Below are 20,433 nucleotides of genomic sequence, written 5' to 3' on the forward strand. Positions count from 1 at the left end.
CTTAGGTGGGGTCCCTCATTTAAACACCGTAGTACTGCCTGGGGACTTCATATGCATCTCTGTGTCCACGTCATTAAGAAGAGAACCACCACACAGGGACGCAAAGCAGCAAGCACCAGCCTCATCACTGGACGCCACGCAAGGATCAGTTGACCAAGTCGCTTGACAAAAGCACTGTCAAGAAGTGGCCGTTGAGCTTTCCTGAGGCTGGAAACTGGCTAATGGGCGGCGGTGGGAAGAGCAAAGTCCTTCATAAAGAGAAAATTTCACCCTCGAAACTATTTGATTCTTCAACAGATTCCTGCGACCTCTCTTTGTGGACAGCGATAACCTGAAAATCGACGATTGGGATACACCAGACTTAGCGATGCAACCTGCAGCTTCGTTGATGAAGAAAAGTTCTTTGAAGAAACTTGCGGAGAAGTGCAGGGTTACATGTCCCATGAGCCAAATGTGGACACGGTCAGATTGCGCCTGGCTAAGGTGCCATTAATGTTGGCGATTTCTGTAAATAATATTTGACTCAATTTTCATTTGAAGTGCTTAAGTAAACAAGCTGTTTTTCTTAGACTACTATTTTGTAATATTTTGTCCAACTTTGTTCAAGCGTTTTCAAGTATTCCACCTGGGCTGTTCTTAGGGTTTAGTTTCCTCAGTCCGTAAAAGCGGTACCCTTGTCCAATAATTTTGTTCTCTGTCTGTCTGTCTGATTGTTAAAAACCTTTTTTCTCGGGAACGGTGAACGTATCAACTTGAAATTTATGCCCCGTACTACGATGTACCGTCACTTGGCGGTGTAAAAAAATTGAATCTTCGTAGCCAATGCAGTCAAAAGATACTGCCATTTACGTCACGTATTTTAATACTCGCAAACTCATTCGTTAAAACCCGTTGACCTAGAATCATGAAATTTCGCAAGAAGCGAGGTTTTTCAATGCAAGTAAAGGAAAGAAATCCAAAAATTTTTAATTTGTAACTATATCACGTGAAAAATTTTTTTCATTTAGTATCCGACTTCAAGCTTATAATTAAAACATTCTCGAAATTCCTGGGATTCCCAGGACTGATATCTTGCCAGTATAACTGTCCGTAATAGGCAGAAATCGTATAGTTTCATTCCCTGCATACATGAACTGTCTACATACATAATTTTGTACGGAATCCTCAGAGCGAGTCCAACTCACATCTGGCCAATATTTCACAAGTGTTCACTTATTTATACCTTGCACAACTGGCCAATTTCGGCCTTACAAGCAAAGAAACATATCAAAGATACAATAAGTTTCGCTTACTGATATATAAAAATACTATCTTACAACGGGTAGCCTAACTTTACTTACATGTGTCGTTGTGTCGTACAATTATCCTGTTAATAAACTGCTATATCGCCGTTTATTAATACGATATTATTTTTGTATGTCAGTAAGCGAAAATTATACTTGTTGTATCTTCGATCTGTGTATCTGCAGACTTCACCTCAAAATGGCTCGTAAGGCCAAAATTATCCAACCGTGCAACGTATAATAAATTGAGTACTTATAAAAAAAACAGCCGTTCTGCAATACTCCAAACTGTCCTTTACAGCTGTAGTGCCTAACATGAAAAAAATGATTTTAAAAGATTTTGTGACTTTTTTGGTAGGGGGCCATATTTGCACCCGGTTTTAGAGCTATTTTACGAACTTCTTGTGAATCTTTGTTTTCGAATACAAATAAGTGATATTAATCATATTTTTGTCTCTTACCACCTAATAAAATGGTTATAATTGTTAGTGAAGGCGAAGTAATTAGAATTTCTCCAAAGGAAAAGTACCTTTAAGTCAAAAACAAGGGAGTATCCAATTTACAACTTTTCCTCTGAACGACTGAAAATACCTAACTGAGTCTACTTCTATTACAATAGGTACTTCTATTACAATAGGTAGTCCTGCTTTTAGGGAAAATTCTCAGGCTAAACATAGCGCCAAATCTGACTTTTCTACGAGAGTTGGAACTTAAGTAGTGGCAACTATTTATTCACAACCGATACGAAAGAGATGTTTGCACCTGTTACTGTCCTTCAAAGCAGTCACCAGCGTTGTGTAGAACCCGTTGCCAGCGATGTGGAAGGCGTAGTATACCGTTAGCAGAGCCTGTACTGTTGATGGTGGGACTGGAGCGGTCTGAAGTTATGGTGATTCTCGTGTACGACTGTGATGGTGTTATACTAAAGCATTACGTTCCTCCACGGGAGACCGTCAATGCACAGTATTACTGTTCGTTTTTAGAGCATCACCTGCGACCAGCTTAGCGAAAGAAGTGGCGACACCTTCTGCGCAACCCATCCATCATTTTGCACGACAATGCGCGGGCGCACACAGCGCAAGGTGTGGCTGCTCTGTTCGGTCGATGGGACTGGGAAGTACTGTACCATCCACCGGGCTCCCCGGACTTAGTCCTTGTGACTTGGATTTGATTCCGAAGATGAAGGAACCACTTCGTGGCATTCGCTTCAGAATTGTTCCAGAGATTCGTCAGGCAGTAGACTGCTCCATTCGAACCATCAACAGAACAGGCTCTGCTACCGGTATATACTACGCCTTCCACATCGCTGGCAACGGGTTCTCCACAACGCTGGCGACTACTTTGAAGGACAGTAACAGGTGCAAAAAAGTAACTCTTTTGTATGGGTTGTGAATAAATAGTTGCCACTATTTAAGTTCCAACCCTCGTATTCTTGCACCTAGCAACCCTACAGGCGCCCAAAGTAGGTGTGGTGTGCTGGGCGCCCCTTGTACAAACTCTGCGTAGAACTATCAAAACTAGCTAGTTATTTCAATTGTACTATAACAATAAAAGAAACCTTGTGACCTCGTTGTGATGATCTGTGTGTGTGTGTGTGTGTTTCGTCCACAGCGGCTCATTGTGTGACGACACGTCCCACAGACCGGCCTGTGGAGGCTGACAGTCTGCTAATCTTCGTGGGCAAGTACCATCTCAAACTGTGGAGCGAGGGCGGAGTGCAGGACAAACAGGTGAGATCCCTCTCCAGGAAAACTTTTATTTCTTTTATTTATTTACTTACTTTTCACTTGAACCATTTGCACACATAGACAGACGGTTGATTTCCTACCATATGCTGGTGTATTTCCGACAGTAAGAAGGATTTTTACAATATATAGTGTTAGAAGGATGTTTCATTCGCCAGCCGAAATTAGAACTCCCTTTGCCTCTGTTAAAGATTATGCAGGACTAAGAAAGTTCTGCGTTTACAGAATCCCTTGCCATTGTTGGAAAACCTATATTGTTCAGATGATTTGTACTGTTGACAAATGATGTGCTGAGACGTCGTTGCCACTCGCAGTTACTACAACCAGAGAAATCTACAGTCGCGGAGCACTGTCTAGCCAAGGGACAGAGTTAGGATGCGCATAGAAAGAAAGCGTGGGGAAATATCCCCTTGCTATCCAGTGAGGCAGCATACATTGGCAAAGAAAGCGCGGGGAAATATCCCCTTGCTATCCAGTGAAGCAGCATACAATGGCAAAGAAAGCGCGGGGAAATATCCCCTTGCTATCCAGTGAGGCAGCATACAATGGCAAAGAAAGCGCGGGGAAATATCCCCTTGCTATCCACTGAGGCAGCATACAATGGCACTCGGGTGGCGCCTGCTGGCTAGCCGGAATGAACGAGACATTCTATGCCCGCTTTCTGCGTTCCGACTGGTGGCGCGCTGCTCTGACAGAATGGAGGCGCACGCCCTGCAATATTTGTCGAACGATTTTACACAAGCTAAGGGGTTGAAAAAATTGATTATCACATTACTTATAGTTGTATATGTCAGCTTCATGGTGAAGTGCCCAAAATTTCGATAATGGCAGTACTTGACGTGATATTCGCATCTAAGTACGATGCTGCGCGGAATTCGAAGAAGTTTGCAATGAAAAATATGGCTCGCTATGATTTTGCGTTTGGTGCATATTACACCACATGTCACTGCCAATGAAATTTAGCTAAGATATTGAAATTTTCTTTACACTTGGGAGGAGGTCTCTATCTGTCTCCAGTTTCGAGAAAACTGAATTTATGTGACGCATTCACTTCGGACCGCACACGCACGGGAATGAAATATTCATAACATACGGTACATCACATCTCCTATGCCGTTCGAGGTATCGATACGAGGTTTTGGCAAGCGATAGCTTGATAAGAGGACATTGTTTTGCTATATGGTTAAGATAGGTAACTTTCTTATCTATGGCGATATAGCAGAAGATACGCTTTTTACCGTCCAATACTGTACTTTTTAGGAATCTTAGGCAACTCTTGAAAAGAGGCTTAGCTGGTATGGAATTAAAAGTGAAATTTTTTATCTTATTTTACAGCAAACTGACACAATGAGATGTTCCGTAAGCCATTGTCTACCCCACTAAATGGCGCTGCCATAAAAAAAAATGTTCAAATGTGTGTGAAATCTTATGGGACTTAAGTGCTAAGGTCATCAGTCCCTAACCTTACACACTACTTAACCTAAATTATCCTAAGGACAAACACACACACCCATGCCCGAGGGAGGACTCGAACCTCCGCCGGGACCAGCCGTACAGTCCATGACTGCAGCGCCTGAGACCGCTCGGCTAATCCCGCACGGCGCGCTACTATAGGTCAAACGGATATCAACTGCGTTTTTTTAGATAGGAACCCTCATTTTTTATTACATATTCGTGTAGTACGTAAAGAAATATGAATGATTTAACTGGACCACCTTTTTCGCTTTGTGATAGATGGCGCTGTAATAGTCACAAACATATGGCTCACAATTTTAGACGAACAGTTGGTAACAGGTAGGGTTTTTTTAATTATAATACAGAACGTAGGTGCGTTTGAACATTTTATTTCGGTTGTTCCAGTGTGATACAAGTACCTTTGTGAACTTATCATTTCTGAGAACGTATGCTGTTACAGCGTGATTACCTGTAAATGCCACATTAATGCAATAAATGCTCTAAATGACGTCCGTCAACCTCAATGCATTTGACAATACGTGTAACGACATTCCTCTCAACAGCGAACAGTCCGCCTTCCGTAATGTTCGCACATGCATTGACAATTCGCTGACGCATGTTGTCAGTCGTTGTCGGTGGATCACGATAGCAAATATCCTTCAACTTTCCCCACAGAAAGAAATCCGGGGATGTCAGATCCGGTGAACGCGCGGGCCATGGTATGGTGCTTCGACGAGCAATCCACCTGTCATGAAAAATGCTATTCAATACCGCTTCAACCGCACGCGAGCTATGTGCCGGACATTCATCATGTTGGAAGTACATCGCCATTCTGTCATGCACTGAAACATCTTGTAGTAGCATCGGTATAAAATTATGTAGGAAATCAGCATCCACTGCACCATTTAGATTGCCATCGATAAAATGGGGGCCAATTATCCTTCCTCCCATAATGCCGCATCATACATTAACCCGCCAAGGTCGCTGATGTTCCACTTGTCGCAGCCATCGTGGATTTTTTTTTGCCCAATAGTGCATATTATGCCGGTTTACGCTACCGCTGTTGGTGAATGACGCTTCGTCGCTAAATAGAATGCGTGCAAAATATCTGCCATCGTCCCGTAATTTCTCTTGTGCCCAGTGGCAGAAATGTACACGACGTTCAAAGTCGTCGGCATGCAATTCCTGGTGCATATAAATGTGGTACGGGTGCAATCGGTGTTGATGTAGCATTCCCAACACCGACGTTTTTGAGATTCCCGTTTCTCGCACAATTTGTCTGCTACTGATGTGAAGATTAGCCGCGACGGCAGTTGTTGCAAATGGTGGTTGACGTTTCACATGTGGCTGAACACTTCCTGTTTCCTTAAATAACGTAACTATCCGGCGAACGGTCCGGACACTTAGATGATGTCGTCCAGGATACCGAGCAGCATACATAGCACACGCCCGTTGGCCATTTTGATCACAATAGCCATACATCAACACGATATCGACCTATTCCGCAATTGATAAACGGTCCAATTTAACACGGGTAATGTATCACACTCCGTGCGAGAATAGGAACGGAAATATGGTACACTACTGACTGTACATTTTCATATGTCAAATCTAAATTAGGTGTAGAAAGAAAAAGTCCTTCGGTAAGTTTCAGTCCCAGCTGTTCATTATTAAAGAGACACTACGTTACAGGACTCCCCTGAAATTGTAACAGAATTAGCGATTGAGTTGTGAAACTTTTTAGCAAAACATTGCCACTGATCACGCATTGCGGAAAGAGAGAAGGTTAACAAGTCAGGCCAAAATCATTCCTTTTGTTACAATTTCAGAGTAACAGTGTGTTTTCAGTAACGAACGGATGGTACTGAAATGTAGTAAATGACTCCTTCTGCATCACAAATCTCTAGAAACAGTAGTTTATTCTTGTTAAAATACAGTATAAATTGTGCAAACTTAACTTGCTATCCCGTATTGCAACAGAATGATGAAACAGAGTGTCTTATTAAAATGCAGTAGGTGACTACGGTAGCCAATAGCTTATGGAAAACAACATTGTGTCGATTATACGTAAAACAAGGTAAGAAATTTCACGTTTGGTTTCATACTAGCAAATTCCCTTTTCAATAGTTGTCTAAGACTCTTTAAAAAATTACAGCATTGAATTGAAAAAGTAAAAACCATAGCTTCCGCTGTATGGCCGTAGATAAGAAAGTTCCTCATGTCAACCATATAGAAAAGTTCTGTCCTCTTTGCATGCTATAGCTTGCCAAAATCTCGTATCGATATCTCTAAGGGTCTAAGGAGTATGAGGCACGTTATAAATGTTTCATTCCCGTGCGTGTGCGGTCGGAAGTCAACGCGCTACATAAACTCCATTTTCTCGAGACTGAAGACAGATAGAGACGTCCTCCCAAGTGTAAAGGAAAATTCAATATCTTAGCTAAATTTCATTTCCACCAATATATGGTGTAACGAGCACCAGACGCAAACTCATAGCTACCCATATTTTTCATTGCAAACTTTTTCGAATTCCGCGCAGCATCGTACTTAGATGCGAATATCACGTTAAGTATTACCGTTATCGAAATTTTGGGCACTTCACAATGAAGCTAACATATAAAGCTATAAGTAATTTTAAAATCAATTTTTTTACCGATTTATTTCTGCAAAATCGTGTGACAAAGACCACAGAACTAACGGAGTCTGCGTAACGTTATATCCGTACTTGCGTTACTATACCTTGACTAGCAGACTTGCCAGCGTTCTCGGTGTGTAGTGCGGGGAGTCGGCATGCAGGTTACCGCAAGATGAGACACAGGTTTACGTATCACTGTTAGGATTGAAGGTGCACTGGTGGATATTATTATGGAAGAAACTGGGAACCCTCTTTCACCTGATACTAAAACCTAAGGTATTTGACTCACCATCAGAGGCCCATACTCCCGTGACGGCTCATCACTTCTAGCAGCTTTCACCACTATGGCGCTGTATGTCCACATTGCGTTACGATGTACCAGTGTCAATTTCTCTCGCAGGCGCATCTGTGCCTTTTGCATATAGTATTTGAGCTAAATCCGAGTAGTGATTGTGAAATTACGTATTCACGTGGAATTCGGATTTGATTTAAGGAGTAATCGAGCTTAAATGAGACGTTTATAAGGAATTTAAGGAGTGATTATAAAATGGAGTAGTCGACCTTAAAGTACGTATTCACATGGAATCCGAAGAATGCCATTTCCATGGAGACTAAAGTGACTTCATAATAGAGTAGTCGAAGCATATGGAGTATTTGAGCTAAATCCGAGTAGTGATTGTAAAATTGCGTATTCACGTGGAATTCGAATTTGATTTAAGGAGTAATCGAGCTTAAATGAGACGTTTATAAAGAATTTTAGGAGTGATTATAAAATGGAGTAGTCGACCTTAAAGTACGTATTCACATGGAATCCGAAGAATGTCATTTCAATGGAGATTAAAGTGACTTCATAATAGAGTAGTCGAATTTAGGTGCAATTGAATGGAAAGTGACTTCGTAATGGAGTAGACGAATTTAAATAACATTTTCGCGTAGAATTCGAGGAACGTAAATTCAAACGAAATTGAACTATACACGAAACAGAGAATATGCATAATGGATACACGACTGCATTCCATGCACCAAAATTTAGTGCACCATATTGAAACCAAGTAAACAGCTGTGAATGAAAGCAAATAGCAACGGATATGTTTTGTTTACTTTCTTGGCTGTGCATTTTAGCTGCCGGTTTCAGTTACAAGTAAACACTTGCTTGCTGTGTTGTAAAATTAGAAATATACATATAATGGGTAGTAGTATGAAAAAAGACCACACGAGAAAGTAACGAACATTTCCTACAAAGCAGTACGAGAAAAAAGTTCTTCGTGTAAACAATAAAAGCTCATTAAACAGTAAAAATATTCTGCATGCAAATGAAGCATAGCTACATCAACATCCGGAGGTTTCCAGTGGAGGTTCTCCTTTTTCTTTACAAAATTAAAAACAACTAGTTTGGCTTTTTCTTCACTAATGTACAAGGGTAATCCCAAAAGAAAGGTCTCCTATTTTTTATAAGTACATAGACCTCTTCATTTCTACAATGGTTTACAGCTTGAACATTTAGCTATTTTTCGACGTAATCACCATTTCTGTCGATGCATTTTTGTAGACGCTGTGGCCCATGTCATACCAGCTCGCCGCCATGCTGTTCAGAAAGTTATGAACCTCTTCTTTCATCTCGTCGTCGGAGCTGAATCGCTTTCTGGTCAAATGTTCTTTTAACCTAGAGAACAGGGCGCCAAGTCAGGACTATAGGGTGGGTGGTGATCATGTTCCACTGAAACTGTTACAGGACAGCAACGGTTTACCGAGCGATGTGTGGGCGAGCGTTGTCATGGAGAATATACACGCCCTTGCTCAACATTCCTCTTCTCCGGTTCTGAATTGCCCGTTTGAGTTTTTTCAAAGTCTCACAGTACCTGTCAGCGTTAATTGTGGTCCCAGAGATTCAGCTCCGACAACAAGGTGAAAGAAGAGGTTCATAACATTCTGAACAGCATGGCGGCGAGCTGGTATGACATGGGCATAAAAAAACTGCCACAGCGTCTACAAAACTGCATCGACTGAAATGAAGATTATGTCGAAAAATAGTATGACCTCTTCTCTGACAAGATCCATCAAATGCTGCTACAATGTCTGTATTCTCAGACAAGGTTACTGCTTCTCCTGCTGCTCCTTTCATTGAATGAATACATAAAGCATTGTGTATTAATTTATTGTATCTGTCAAACCTCAGTGGCGGTGGAGGCAAATCCATCACTGCACAAAAAGTCTGGGCAGCTCTCCTTCCCCTTCCAATACATCACATTGCATAAGCAAGCTGAATTTTTACCCTGTAATGTTGACTATCAGTTGCTGGCGATGTCGTAGTATCACTGTGCATCGTACAAGAGTTACAGGCAATCACTAACAGATTTTAAAGACTCTTCCTTGCTGAAACGTCCTCAGAAACGTCAATACTATCTTCAAAATTGCAGTACTTACATTTCACAGCAGGTTCTGGAAGGTACCAACTGGGATATGGAGCCACGTGGACTCCAGTGCCCTTGCTTTCTTGGTTTAGGATCCATGGCGCGAACAGCCCGATCGATGTGGTCCCACAGGTTCTCAATCGGCTTTAAATCTAGAGAGTTTTGTGGCCACGGGCGTAAGATAAATTCATCCTGGCGCAAGTTGTGTGACACGTTGTATTGTTCTGCTGGTAGATGCCATCGTGCCAAGGAAAAACAAACTGCATACAGGAGTGAACATGACCCCCAAGGATAGATGCTTACTTGCGTTCATCCACTGTACCTTCCATAATAATACCCAGGGAACGCCAGGAAAACATTCCACCGGCCCTAACACTCCTTCCTCCAGCCTGGACGCTTCCACGTTTCACGCTGTGCACACCAACGACCATCTTTCCAGTGCAGCATAAAATGTGATTCATCTGAAAAAGCCACCTCCCGCCACTCAATGGATGTCCCGTTGCGGTATTGGCGTGAAAATTCTAGCAATTGGTGCCGATAAACAGTACTCAGTACGGGTGCTGGAACCAGCCACAACACAGCAGCGTTCACTGAGCGGCCGTTGAGGAGACACCGTTAGTAGCTCCTTGTGCCATGTGGGCGGTCAGTTGCTCTACAGGTGCACGTCTGTTCCTCCACACACATAACCGCAGCCGTCGTTCACCTGTCATCTATGACACGTGGTGCACCACGTTGCCTTGGCGACGATACCGGATGATCCCATTTTTCAATTCACGGTATAAACACGGCAGCGTCTGAACAGTTCGTTTCGCCGTTTCGGAAATGCTTCCACCCGTGGCCTGAAAGCCAATGATCATGCCCTTCTAGACATCGCGTAAATCCCTCAATTTCCGCCCTGCTATAACGACTGTTTTCTGCATCCCCCGACACGCTTTATACAGGGTGAGTCACCTAACATTACCGCTGGATATATTTCGTAAACCACATCAAATACTGACGAACCGATTCCACAGACCGAGCGTGAGGAAAGGGGCTAGTGTAATTGTTTAATACAAACCATACAAAAATGCACGGAAGTATGTTTTTTTAACACAAACCTACGTTTTTTAAATGGAACCATGTTAGTTTTGTTAGCACATCTGAACATATAAACAAATACGAAACCAGTGCCGTTTGTTGCATTGTAAAATGTTAATTACATCCGGAGATATTGTAACCTAAAGTTGACGCTTGAAACCTCCGACATTCAGTTGCGCGTTGTAACAAACTCGGGCCACGGTCGGCGAGCAGCATCTGCAGGGACATGTTTACGATGACGACCGTGTTTACGAGTGTGGCTGTAGTGCACTGTTGTGGTTTGGTCTAGCTGTCGCAGTGTCCGCATGTACCGCTTGCTGCTATTGTTATTCTGCATTCGTCTCCGCACGCAGACCAACTGTAGTACACCGTGTTACCAGACGTCTGTGATAGTGTAGTGTTGTAGGAACTGTCACCATGGTGTATTCGAACTCTGAAAAGGCGAAGATGATACTTATCTATGACGAGTAATTATTGCAGCTGAAGCCTGCAGGGTGTATGCAGAACGGTACCCGGACAGAGAGCATCCAACGTGCCGCACATTGGAAAACATCTACCGCCAACTGTATGCAACAGGAATGGTCGTAGCACGCAAACGGGTCCGTAACAAGCCCGTCACAGGAGAAGCGGGTGCAGTTGGTGTGTTAGCTGCTGTTGCCATGAACCCACACATGAGTACCCGGGACATTGCGAGAGCCGGTGGACTGAGTCAAAGTAGTGTCATGCGCATACTGAATCGTCACCGCTTTCACCCGTTTCATGTGTCGCTACATCAGCAATTACATGGTGATGACTTTACTCATCGAGTGCAATTCTGTCAATGGGCATTAACAGAGAATGCGTTGCAGTTCTACCTGTTTACCGAAGAAGCGGGTTTCACAAACCACGGGGCAGTGAATCTACGGAACATGCATTACTGGTCCGTGGACAATCCTCGCTGGCTCAGATAGGTAGAGCGACAGCGACCGTGGACTGTAGATGTATGGTGCGGAATCATTGGCGACCACCTCATTGGTCCTCACTTCATTGCAGGGGCCCAAACAGCTGCAACATACATCGCGTTTCTACAGAATGATCTGCCAACGTTGCTCGAAAATGTCCCACTGGAAACGCGTCGACGTATGTGGTATCAGCATGATGGTGCACCTGACATTCCGCAATTAACACTAGGCTGACCCTTGACAGGACGTGGAGGACGCATAAATTGGCCAGCCCGTTCTCCTGATCTTACACCTCTGGACTTCTTTCTGTGGGGTACGTTAAAGGAGAATGTGTACCGTGATGTGCCTACAACCCCAGAGCATATGAAACAACGTATTGTGGCAGCCTGCGGCGACATTACACCAGATGTACTGCGGCGTGTACGACAATCATTACGCCAGAGATTGCAATTGTGTGCAGCAAATGATGACCACCGCATTGAACATCTATTGGCCTGACATGTCGGGACACCCTCTATTCCACTCCGTAATTGAAAACGGAAACCACGTGTGTACGTGTACCTCACCCCTCATGGTAATGTACATGTGCGTCAGTGAAAAAGACCAATAAAAAGGTGTTAGCATGCGGACGTAATGTGCTGCTGTTCCAGTCTCTTCTGTACGTAAGGTCCATCACCGTTCCCTTTGGATTCCTAACGTAATTCGGTGCTCTCCGATACACACGATCGAACAGCGGAGGAGTGGTACTCAAGCGTCAACTTTAGGTTACAATATCTCCGTATGTAATTAACATTTTACAATGCAACAAACGGCACTGATTACGTATTTGTTTATATGTTCAGATGTGCTAACAAAACTAATGGGGTTCCATTTAAAAAAACGTAGGTTTGCGTTAAAAAACATACTTCCGTGCATTTTTTTATGGTTTGTATTAACCAATTACACTAGTCCCTCTCCTCACGTTCGGTCTGTGGAATCGATTCGTCAGTATTTGATGTGGTTTACGACATATATCCAGCGGTAATGTTAGGTGACTCACCCTGTATACCTTCCGCTACTACCAGTGCTCCCAGCTACCGTCTGTGAGTGGTTATTCCACACTGACGTCGAACGTGACAGTGGTCACATTGATGTAGCTGGACCATCTATATACAAACGTATACATAAGCACATGTTTGTACTTATATAAAGGGTGATTTTTTCCACCGTGTACAAACTGTAGGCATTGACCAATGAGTGGATACGGAACAAAAAAGATCTAATGTACTTACGTCCCGAAATGCATGATTTCCGTGCTAGAGACCGTTTATTCATTTACGAGGGCAGTTCAATAAGTAATGCAACACATTTTTTTTCTCGGCCAATTTTGGTTGAAAAAACCGGAAATTTCTTGTGGAATATTTTCAAACATTCCCACTTCGTCTCGTGTAGTTTCATTGACTTCCGACAGGTGGCAGCGCTGTACGGAGCTGTTAAAATGGCGTCTGTAACGGATGTGCGTTGCAAACAACGGGCAGTGATCGAGTTTCTTTTGGCGGAAAACCAGGGCATCTCAGATATTCATAGGCGCTTGCAGAATGTCTACGGTGATCTGGCAGTGGACAAAAGCACGGTGAGTCGTTGGGCAAAGCGTGTGTCATCATCGCCGCAAGGTCAAGCAAGACTGTCTGATCTCCCGCATGCGGGCCGGCCGTGCACAGCTGTGACTCCTGCAATGGCGGAGCGTGCGAACACACTCGTTCGAGATGATCGACGGATCACCATCAAACAACTCAGTGCTCAACTTGACATCTCTGTTGGTAGTGCTGTCACAATTGTTCACCAGTTGGGATATTCAAAGGTTTGTTCCCGCTGGGTCCCTCGTTGTCTAACCGAACACCATAAAAGGCAAAGGAGAACCATCTGTGCGGAATTGCTTGCTCGTCATGTGGCTGAGGGTGACAATTTCTTGTCAAAGATTGTTACAGGCGATGAAACATGGGTTCATCACTTCGAACCTGAAACAAAACGACAATCAATGGAGTGGCGCCACACCCACTCCCCTACCAAGAAAAAGTTTAAAGCCATACCCTCAGCCGGTAAAGTCATGGTTACAGTCTTCTGGGACGCTGAAGGGGTTATTCTGTTCGATGTCCTTCCCCATGGTCAAACGATCAACTCTGAAGTGTATTGTGCTACTCTTCAGAAATTGAAGAAACGACTTCAGCGTGTTTGTAGGCACAAAAATCTGAACGAACTTCTCCTTCTTCATGACAACGCAAGACCTCACACAAGTCTTCGCACCCGAGAGGAGCTCACAAAACTTCAGTGGACTGTTCTTCCTCATGCACCCTACAGCCCTGATCTCGCACCGTCGGATTTCCATATGTTTGGCCCAATGAAGGACGCAATCCGTGGGAGGCACTACGCGGATGATGAAGAAGTTATTGATGCAGTACGACGTTGGCTCCGACATCGACCAGTGGAATGGTACCGTGCAGGCATACAGGCCCTCATTTCAAGGTGGCGTAAGGCCGCAGCATTGAATGGAGATTACGTTGAAAAATAGTGTTGTGTAGCTAAAAGATTAGGGAATAACCTGGTGTACTTCAATGCTGAATAAAACAACCCCTGTTTCAGAAAAAAAATGTGTTGCATTACTTATTGAACTGCCCTCGTAAACATTGGTACAGAGACTGTGGTCTAATACGCGCTGTACCATGCAGCCACAGTTACAGTATGTGTCGAAAATGGTTTCCATGTGTCTGAACCAATGTGTGTACGTGCCGTAGCATGTTCTGTCTCGTACGTTCACATCGGCCAGGCTGCATCTGAACAGTGAATACGCTGCTCCGGTGTCTCCGCATATGGAACGTGCTCTGCAAACACGGTGATTCTGAGATAGCCCCATAACCAGAAATCGCACGGGTTGAGATCCAGTGAACGAGCAGGCCATGCAACTGGGCCCCCTCGTCTGATCCATCGACCAGGGAAGACACGACTGAGATGCATGCAGACGTTAACGGCGAAGTGGTTGGAGCACCATCATGTGGCAGCCACATAGCCCTTCGAATCATCAAAGCACTTCGAGCCAGGGAGGCAAAATCACCGACAAGAAACACTGGCAGTTCTGGTCTGTTGGACGACGTGGAAGGAAGACTGACTGGTTCCAAAATACGGTCACCAGTTATACCGGCCCACACATTCCGGCTGCAACGATGCTGATTGAATTTTTGATTGATTTGGTGGAGGAGACGAAACAGCAAGGTCATCAGTCTCATCGGATTGAGGAAGGATGAGGAAGGAAGTCGACTGTGCCCTTTCAAAGGAAACGATGCTGAGGATTCGCTGTCATCATACCATGGGGGTTCTGCATACTATCCTATAGATGACTGTTATGAAAGGTGAAGATACCACTCTGTGTAAAGATGGCCCATCTGTAAATATTGTGGATGATACAATTCCCAGAATTGTGGTTGCCTGTTGAAAAGTCCAATGACAAAACTGCTCCCAAGGTGGAAAGTCTGTCGCTAGTAAGCCATGTACACTCTGAAAGTGATAAGGGTAGTAAGAATTGTCATGCAGAATGTTCCACGCGGTCGTCTGGCTTACCCTGTACCGGCGGGCCAACTGCCTGGTACTGACACAGTGGTCTCCTTTCACGGTGTGAGTCACGTTTTCCTCCAAGTCTGGTGCCCGAACATTTCCTGCAACCTGAAACGACCCACAACAGGACCCAAGTTTGACCAACGTCAGCGCGGTAAAGGCCATCATCAGACTGGGACATTACAAAGCACCTGACGTAGATAACGCGACCAACCAAAACTTGAAACACCTACCACGTAAGCCACCGATTTTATTTACGCGAATATATAACAGCTGCCTTCAGAATGCGTATTTCTTAGAAACAGTTGAGCATCACACAAAGTGTGTCAATGCCCTTGCCTAACAAGGATGCAACACAAGCCCAATATTATTGGCTCCTTAGTTGCCTGGGCAAAATATTCGAAAGGGTCATCCAAAGCAGATTTGAGGAACCTCTGGCTAGAGATGACACAATGCGGCCGGAACAAATGCGTATTCAACGAAAGTTTTCTGCTGAAGAGCAGCTACTCCGAGTCACAGAGTACACAACTATATAATGTAACTTGACAAAACCCATAGCAACGATATTCCTGGATGTGGAAAAAGGAATATGACAAGTTGTAGTGCCAAAACCTTGTGGTCCAAAATCCGACAACACACGATGCTCCCGGATTGCTGTATTAAAATAGTAGTTACATTCCTACACCGGTGATGAATAATGATTAAAATCTAAGGACCTAAACGCAAACGCCATTCAAGGGTTAGGCGTTAGGCCTGCTTAGAAGGCAGTACGAGAAGCAATCTATGATCGCAGGACATGTGATCTCCAATCCCTTCATAAAGACTTCGGTTTAATACACTAATAACCATCAAAATTGTAAGTAAAAGAATAATCTTTTAGGTCTTGCCATTATTTCTAGTAGATGAATCCTGCTGAGTCCTTTGCTTCCTTTTTTTTCAATCGCTTAACATTTGGCCACACGAGGCCGTGTAGACCCTGAGGTGCCGGGAATCCAATCTCAGTTCTTCCGCACTCAAGGCGGTGACGTTAGCCTCTTCTTTCGATCTGTTTATTCGTCGTTTTCTGTGGGGAGAAGAGTTCTGTGTGTTCATCGTACTTCGTCTTTCAATTCTGTCATTGAAATCATGACTCATCTTATTTATTACAGAGGGGCCTACCGCAGTGGCAACTACTATTCGACTACGAAGGTAGTGCATATCAAAGTACAGATGATGATGGTGATGATGATGATGATGATGATGATGATGATGATTGGTTTGTGGGGAGCTCAACTGTGCGGTCATCAGTTCCTGTACAAAGTCCCAATATTTACACACAGTCCAAATCTAGCTATTGTCACGAATATGATGATGGTGATGAAATGATGAGAAACAACACAAAACAGGCCGGCCTGTGTGGCCGAGCGGTTGTAGGCGCTTCAGTCTGGAACCGTGCTACCGCTACGGCAGCAGGTTCGAATCCTGCTTCGGGCATGGATGTGTGTGATGTCCTTAGGTTAGTTAGGTTTAAGTAGTTCTAAGTTCTAGGGGACTGATAACCTCAGATGTTAAGTCCCACAGTGCTCAGAGCCATTTGAACCATTTTTGAACACAAAACACCCAGTCCCCACTGCAGCATCCTCCATGTAGTCAGGATCTTTCGCTGTAATCGAACCTGGGACCCCCTGATACAGAGGCAGCAACGCTAGCCACCAGTCACGAGCTACGGGCTAAAAAGTACAGAGTTCGGAAATGAAGACATCAGCAGCAATCCCTCAGGGATCAGTTTTGTCAGCGGCATTATTCACCATACACACGGTCCAGTCACTTTAATGTGACCACCGCTCATGTTCGACGTTAACGTACGTATACCACTCAGAGTTGGCAGGGTGACAGCTCTAAAAGTGGATAGTATGTAACACGTGTCTAGGGGACGCGGGGAAACAGTGCAGACATTATCGCAATGAGGAAATGGAGCGGTTTATCTGACGTCGAAAAGGGCATGATCATTGACTTTCGGGACAAGGGTGGAAGCATTTCCGAAACGGCGAAGTTTGTAGACTGTTTGTGTAACGCCATGGTTAATGTATACCGTGCATGGCAAAATGGTGCTAGCCAAAACCAGCAGCAAGGCAACTGTGGTGCACCTCAGGCCATAGATGACAAAGGTGAATGACGCTACGGAGATATGTATGAACGAATAGACATGCAAATGTTGAGTTACTTCCCATAAAGATGAAACAAGGGGCTACCAGGAGTGTCTCCTCAACGACCATACATTGCACCGTGTGGGCCTCCACAGTAGAAGCCTGTTTCACACACCTAGACTGATCGCTGTTTGTCGGCAACGAAGCTGTAATTTCCATGTCGTTACCGCAACTGGACACGTACTGATTAGCGATAGGAACCCATTTCAGTTGAATAACGACTCATGCACCTTCAGACAGAAGGCTATTTACGTTTGCGATCCTGCAACAATTTTCGGAAGGGTCCAGGCCAGATGAGGGAACGTTATGGTCTGTTGTATATTTTTGTGACATTCCCTGAGTGATCACGTCGTTCTCGAAGTCACAGTGGATCAGCGCAAGAATGCATCTATCCTTGGGGTCCATGTCCGCCTCTGCATGCAGCTAAATTTTCTTTGGCACAATGGAATCTATCATCAGGACAACGCAAAGTGTGACACAGCTTTGTAGTGTACGTGTATGGTTCGAAGAACACCAGGAGTTTATCGTGCTGCCCTGGCCACCAAATTCTCGCATTTAAACCCAAACGAGAATCTGTGGGACCACCTCGATCGGGCTGTTCGCGTCATGGATCTTCAACCGACAAACCTGTTCAGCTGGAGATAGTCGACTCGGCATGGCTTCACATCTCTGTCGGTATTTTCTAGAACTTACGGAATCTCTTCCTGCATGTCCGAGCTGCCTAGTATGGTTATTCAGGCTTGTGACAAGTGGTCACATTAATGTGACGATAATATGAAGTTTTCAAATGTCTTAAGTTTATCCTCACACAGAAACGTGAAGTTATCTTATAGGTTAAACTTAGATAGAGGTAAAAAGACCTCAAGTGGCCTCTCAAGTGACTCAATAAATAAAGAAAATCCTTAATCCTCAACCACACACTCTGAAGAAGTATATGGGGCAGTTAAATGGAAGCCGGACACCTGTCGTAAAGGGGCCGTGGAATAGTTCCATTCAAAAGGACATGTTAAGGCATTTATTCCACTGGGAGACGAGACGATCAATTCCTGTTTTGTAGAGCGTGGTCAGCCGCTGACGGATTCACAACCACATCCACTCTTCCACGTCCTCGTCCAACTGAACCTGACGTCCACCCATGTCTTTCTTCAAGTCGCCAAAGATGTGAAAATCGCACGGCGAAAGATCCTGGCTACATGGAGAATGCTGCAGTTTTTCCAAACCAAAGTGCTGAAGCATAATCTTCTTGCGATTGGCAGTATGGGGGTGGGCGTCATCGTGGAGCAGGATGATTCCGTCCAACAACGTTCTTGGGTGTTTTGACTTTATGGCACATTGCAGTTTCTGCAAAGTATCGCCAAAGTACGGCGCACTAATTGTAATTCCCAGCTTGAGGAACTCCATGAACAGAGATCCCCTGCAGTCGAAGAAGGAGGTCGTCACAGGGTGACTGGAACTGAGGTAACAGCTGTGGACTTCTTTTGTGGGGGAGATCCGGAATGCTTCCACTGTTGGCTTAGCCATTTGCCTCCAGGCTGTCAGACAGAACCATCCTGCTGCAGGATAACGTCCACACCCCATTTCCAATCTGACGAAGGCTACACTTAATCGAATTGGTTGGGAAACACTGCAACATCCTCCGTAAAACCCAGATCTTTCACCATGTAATTTTCAAGTCTTTGGTGACCTGGAGAAACTCAGACCTGGACGTCGGTTTCAGTCAGATGGGGATGTGCAAGAGTGGATGCGGTTGTCAATTTGTCAGTGGCCGACCACTTTCTACAAAACAGGAACTGATCGCCTCGTCTCCCAATGGGATATATGCTTTAAAGTGTTTGATGATAACTTTTACACGAAACTGTTCCACGGTCCCGTTGTTGTCAGTGTTTGGTTTTCATTTGACTGCCCCGCACAGAACAGCAACAGAGCTGTGTGATTTGAACACCGTATGAAAAGAAAGGTATGAATCACTTCCGGCGAGATCTAGCGAAACGCCTTGTCACCTGAAGCTAGCGATTAGAAGGACCACTGAAACAGTGTCTAGATGACTCTACTATCCCGGATACAGGCCTGATAAAAATATAATGCAGAGTCCTTGTATTCACCGATCCGAAATACCTTGGTGTTACGACACTATAGTTCCTCGTTTACAGTAGACAGTGGTTTATCTTTGACATTTCTTAGTAACTCACTGCTGGACTCCCAGCTGATCTAATAAACATTGCCGAAAGTTTTATAAATTAATTATTTAAAAAACTTATGTGTTTCTACTTGTAAAATTCTCTTTTTTCTTCTATTTGGCTTCTGAGGTATGATAATAACCAGACTCAAATTTTGTTCGCATTTGTAAGAAACGTAAATAAAACTTAGCAGTTTTCGGTCAGTTTCGATTGTTATTTGTGCGAAACAACCTTTAGAAAAGCGAGATCTCCAAACAGACTAGTGAAACTCCGGGAAACGATTCCGATCCACATGGAAATAGTTAGCAAACCATTTATGAGACAAATCAGACATCCAAGGAAATACACTTAATGCAGTGCTGTTTTTCCCCTGTTTATGTCTCCGCTTTTCCATTCTGATTTCTTCTGTTTTAAAGTATCTTATAATTGCACAAGCACGTCCATTTCTTCATGAGAAACAAACTCTCATGCCCCATGCGGGGCCGCCCGCGCCAGTCAGCCCGCACGCTATTCGTTCGTTTCTTTCGTCAGTCGACTCGACTAATCGAGTTATCGATCAGTTCTACTTTCCTATGTAGAACGCGCGTCCGCTCATCGTATTTTATACGTTTCTGTCTGGCGCATAGACAGCTAACACATACGTACGAGAAAAGTCGCGGCCATTCTAGTGATCTCGATACGTTATTCTGTCTGGCATTTGTTCGAGAAAAGTCGCGAATCAGGGGAGCCGACTTATAAATAATATTGGGGGGAGGGGGCCATACTGGGAGTCTTGCCCGGGAAATTTTCTAAATTTTAGATGAAAAATAGTGAGTTTTAAAGTTTTTTAAGCATTTTAGAGTCATATGATCAACATTAGAACCATGAAAACTAGACTCTCGATAACTCGACACGCCGGAAAACTCGACAAGCCTGACACATTTCTTGGCTTTGAAAAA

General features: G+C 44.1%; 1 protein-coding gene across 1 annotated transcript in view; it reads left to right on the forward strand.

The window, feature by feature from the left end:
- LOC124711377 (serine proteinase stubble-like) overlaps positions 1-20,433 on the forward strand; it is a 368,137-nt gene that overhangs the window by 316,968 nt on the left and 30,736 nt on the right. The window contains exon 9 of the mRNA XM_047241429.1: positions 2,895-3,013. Within this exon, the coding sequence (XP_047097385.1) occupies positions 2,895-3,013 (119 nt within the window). The remainder of the gene's footprint in view (positions 1-2,894; positions 3,014-20,433) is intronic.

Source organism: Schistocerca piceifrons, chromosome 8 (genome assembly GCF_021461385.2).
Source record: "Schistocerca piceifrons isolate TAMUIC-IGC-003096 chromosome 8, iqSchPice1.1, whole genome shotgun sequence".
NCBI classification, from domain to species: Eukaryota; Metazoa; Arthropoda; class Insecta; order Orthoptera; family Acrididae; genus Schistocerca; species Schistocerca piceifrons.